Source organism: Pinus tabuliformis, chromosome 5_2, assembly GCF_031772625.1.
Source record: "Pinus tabuliformis cultivar Carrire ecotype Pingquan chromosome 5_2, CPIR1, whole genome shotgun sequence".
NCBI classification, from domain to species: Eukaryota; Viridiplantae; Streptophyta; class Pinopsida; order Pinales; family Pinaceae; genus Pinus; species Pinus tabuliformis.
The window spans coordinates 733,908,813-733,912,964 of NC_142306.1; the positions used below are offsets into that span (position 1 = coordinate 733,908,813).

Below are 4,152 nucleotides of genomic sequence, written 5' to 3' on the forward strand. Positions count from 1 at the left end.
TTTTCCTTCTTCATTTTCAAAGTGTGGATTACTTCCTGGGCCACTACTAATCCATCCAGAATCTGTCTTCCTTCTACAAACCCAGTTTGTTCTAGGGATATTATGCTTGGGAGAATTGATTTCAGCCTCTGTGCCACCACTAATGCCACTATCTTGTAGATAACGTTACATAAAGCTATGGGGCGAAAGCCTTCAGTTTGATCCGCTCGGGTAGTTTTAGGAATAAGAGTCAACAGGGTTGAGTTTATACCTGGCCATATTCTTTGATTGATTCTGGCTTCCTCCACCACTTCTAGAACTTCTTCAGCAAGGAAATGCCATCCTGCTTGGTAGAATTCTACCGTATACCCATCCGGCCCGGGAGCTTTGTTCCTTTTCATGTTCCTGACTGTATCCTCCACTTCTTCCATTGTAACTTTCCTCATTAAAGCCAAATTCTGTTCTCTGGTTACCAGTTTAGGGATCTCCCTACTTATCTTTGTTATAGCTTCTGATCTATTATCCTGAGTTTCCTTTAATAAGTTTTTGAAATGATTGACCAAAACTTTTTCGATTTCTTCATGCTGGAGGACTCTCTGGCCTTCTTGATTTTTTATTGAGAAGATTTGGTTTCTTTGTCTATGTTGTATCATTGCTTTATGGAAGAACTTAGTATTATTTTCCCCTTCTCTAAGCCACTGAACCCTTGACTTCTGTCTCCATAAGATCTCTTCTTGTTTCCTTCTTTCTTCTAGCTGGTTTAATATAATTCCTTCTTCCTTTATTCTGTCTTCCTGTATGCCTTCTAGGATATCCATCTGCTGCAGCTCTTCCATTCTCTGCTCCAGGCGCTTTTTCTCTTCCAGTATATTTCTGAATTCTTCTTTATTCCACTTTTTTATTTTTTCTTTCATCTCCTTTAATTTGAGTTGAAAGATGTGCATTTTGTCTTTTCCTCTTTGTTCACTCTTCCTCCACCATTCTTCAAGTTTCTCTAACAGTCCCTCATTTCTTAGCCAAAAAGCTTCAAATCTAAAAGGTTTGTTGTTTGGTCTTTGCTTGAGATCTATTTCCATTTTAATCGGCCAATGATCCGATCCTGCTACCGGAAGAATTGTGGCTTCTATGAAAACATCTTTCATCATTATTTGTTCGGAAATTAAGAATCTATCAAGCCGTGATGCAATTTGATTAACTCCCCCTCTTCGGTTGTTCCAAGTATGGTTTCCATTTATAGTTTGAATATCAATCAGTCTCTGCTCCCTTATCAAATCTCCAAACTGTTCCATTGCTTTATCCATTCTCCTTAGCCCTCCTCTTTTTTCCGCTGAGCTTTTAATCAGATTGAAATCCCCTCCTACGATCCACTGCCTTCCAGGGATTAGACTTCTCAATGCTTTTAGATTTTGCAGAAAGTTTTCCTTTTCTCCTTGGGTATGGGGTCCATAAACCCCTGTTATAATAACCTCCTCCATTGTTCCTATTATCTTTGTTGTCCCTGTTAGAATTCTTGGAAAACTTATCCAATTGATTAATTGAATTTCTTCAGGGTTCCAAATTATTAGCATACCTCCTGCGCTCATAATCGCATCCTGTCCCATCATTTCATATTTATTCTTTTTCCTATTCAAAATGTCTCTCATTTTCTCAATACTTATTTTTGTTTCTTGTACTATCATTATGCTGGGTTTTTCTTTTTTCAGTCTGTCATTGAAATACCTTTGTTTGCCTCTACTGTTGAGGCCTCTTATGTTCCAGCTTGTGATGATCATCGCAAAAGTTTCGGAGGGGTTTGGAATACCTCTGAGAGAGGTATCACTCTTCCTGAATTTACTAACATCTCTCCAACTTCTTGAATTGTTTCACTCATTGTTCTTCTACCTCGTTTTTTGCCTCCCTTGCCAATGCTACTCATTCCTAGATTTTGTGTTTCTTGCTTCTCCATCTTCCCATCTTCTCTATCCTCCATTATTCCTTTTTTCTCTTTATATCTTTGAAAGGCTTCTTTGTACATCTGTTTCTGATCCTCTGGAATAAATATTTCATCGAGCCTCTTCCATTCCTGCAGGAGCTTCATCATTACTTGTTCTTCTTCTTCTCCCTTTGTTTTCTATGGATCTATTTCCATTCCTCGTTGATCCTCTTGGTTTTCTGTTGGGTTCTCTGTCCTCTCTTCATCTTTATCCATTTGATCTGTCTCTTTGTCTGCGTTTTCCTTTATGACTTCCATTCCTTCTATTTCCTCCTCCTCGCTCTCGTCTATTTCTACTTCTTCATCTTGCAGTATTTGGAACTTGTTTTGGGATTCTATGTTATGGGTTCCTTTTTGTTTGCCCATCTATGTCTTGTTGTTTCCTCTTTTTTTCTTCCTCTGCACTTCTCTGAAGTCCTCTTCCTCCTTTCCTGATTTCTTTGCTGCATTTCTCCTCTCATTTTCAGCTTCCTTTTCCTTTTCTGCTAGCGTGATAGGGCATTCTCGGTATAGATGGCCATACTCATGGCATCTTTTGCAACGAAAGGGAATGTGTTCGTAGTCAATTGTTTGATGACAGATCTCGTCGTGATATTCCAGTTCTATTGTATCTGGAAGTGGCTCTGTGATGTTCATGTACGCGCATATTCTTGCATATGTTGTATATCTTCCCCTCTTTGTCGATTCTGCCACTTTCACAAACGATCCTATTGCGTTACCTATACCCTCAAGGATCTCTGGGTCCCAGAATTCTGTTGGTAGGCCAAAGAGTCTGATCCATACCGGGGCTGCTAACATTCTTTCCTTATCTGGGTTGTAACAGTCTACCCACTGCCTCATAAATAATCCAACATTGTTCATGAAGTAGGGTCCTTCCTCAAAGATCCTTTCCCTGTCTTCTAGGTTTGAAAATATAATTGTAAAAAATCCCTTCGCCCCCAACTTTACTTCCACATGTCCTTTTGGTTTCCACCTTTGCTGGATCCATCTAAGAAGGTCTTTCTCTGTTGGCCAGTATCCTACAAACTTATAGATCAAAGCATAATCCTTCATGTAACTTCTATACTTCTCTAATATATTATGCGGAATTACAAACCTGGGTTTGTTCGTTGCCCTCGGCAGTCATTTACTTGTTTCTCCCGTTCTCCTTTGCGCTCCCGCTGCTGAGGTTTATCCTTCGTTTGTTCTGTCCCCTTCCTTCTGCCGTTCCTTTCTCGCTTCCCCCGTTATCACTGCTTTGAAGGAGAGGATATCTACCCTCCCCCGCTCCGTTTCCATTTCTTTCCCTCAGATCTTGCGCTTCTGTTTATCCCCCAATCCTTAGGTTATCGTCTTTTTCTTGCTCAAGTTCCTATGCTTCTGAATCTCGCACCCGAAATCTGTCCTGGTGCGCTGCTTCCGCACTCAACAACCCTTCTTCCCTTCCTTTGACGAAACCCTCGTTTGCGTTACCCGCGCCTGCAAAACCCTCATCCCCTTTTAAATGTTGTATATATGATACCAAATTTTATTAATCATATTCAAGAAATAATTAAAAACTTATAAACAATGTGCTTAATGTTCTTTCCCAAATACATACCAAGACATGGAGGTAATTGTCACGAACTCTCTTTTAGAACAATTATAAGGATTTGTGTGTAATAGGAAGCTATGACACCACATATTTCATCGGAAGGAAACATTGGTGAAAATACATGAATAATACACGTCTCCCCTTCGAAGTTAATTTATATGTTATGTTGGTGATATGTATTGTTATATAGAATTTTCACGATCACGGACAAAGGTGAATTCCCTATATCTAGTGGTATGATCTAGAACAACAAAAGACAAAAAGCATAGAGTTTTACATATAGAAATTAGAAAATGGGAAAGAAGCCTACCTCATATCCGTAGCAAGCCTTCCTTTCCTCCTTGCTTGTAAGTTCCAATTCCAACTCCAAGCACTATAATTAGAACCTACACATATGACTAAAACAAGCAAAGGATCCACAATATCCATGTAACATAGTCTAACATCTCTATTCAATGAATCAACAAGGCATTGAAATACATGAGTGAAAACATAACACAACAAACATAGGAAAACATTCTTTGTATTAATAAATATAGGAGAGAGATTACAACCATAAATAGAAGATGACTTTGTAGATGTCTCCCCAAGTTGACTTGTCCTTCCTTGTCACAAAGCACACCTCAAC

At 39.1% G+C, this 4,152-nt stretch overlaps 1 protein-coding gene across 1 annotated transcript; it reads right to left on the bottom strand.

Moving 5' to 3' along the window:
• Positions 1–2,317: 2,317 nt before the first annotated feature.
• LOC149161317 (uncharacterized) lies at positions 2,318–2,749 on the bottom strand. The gene has a single exon (XM_089434839.1). It carries the CDS (start codon positions 2,747–2,749, stop codon positions 2,318–2,320), a length of 432 nt encoding a protein of 143 aa, XP_089290965.1.
• Positions 2,750–4,152: the final 1,403 nt, after the last annotated feature.

What these genes read in the sequence shown, in the direction of transcription:
- LOC149161317 (XM_089434839.1), bottom strand. Translation starts at nt 2,749, where the DNA reads ATGTTAGCAGCCCCGGTATGGATCAGACTCTTTGGCCTACCAACAGAA.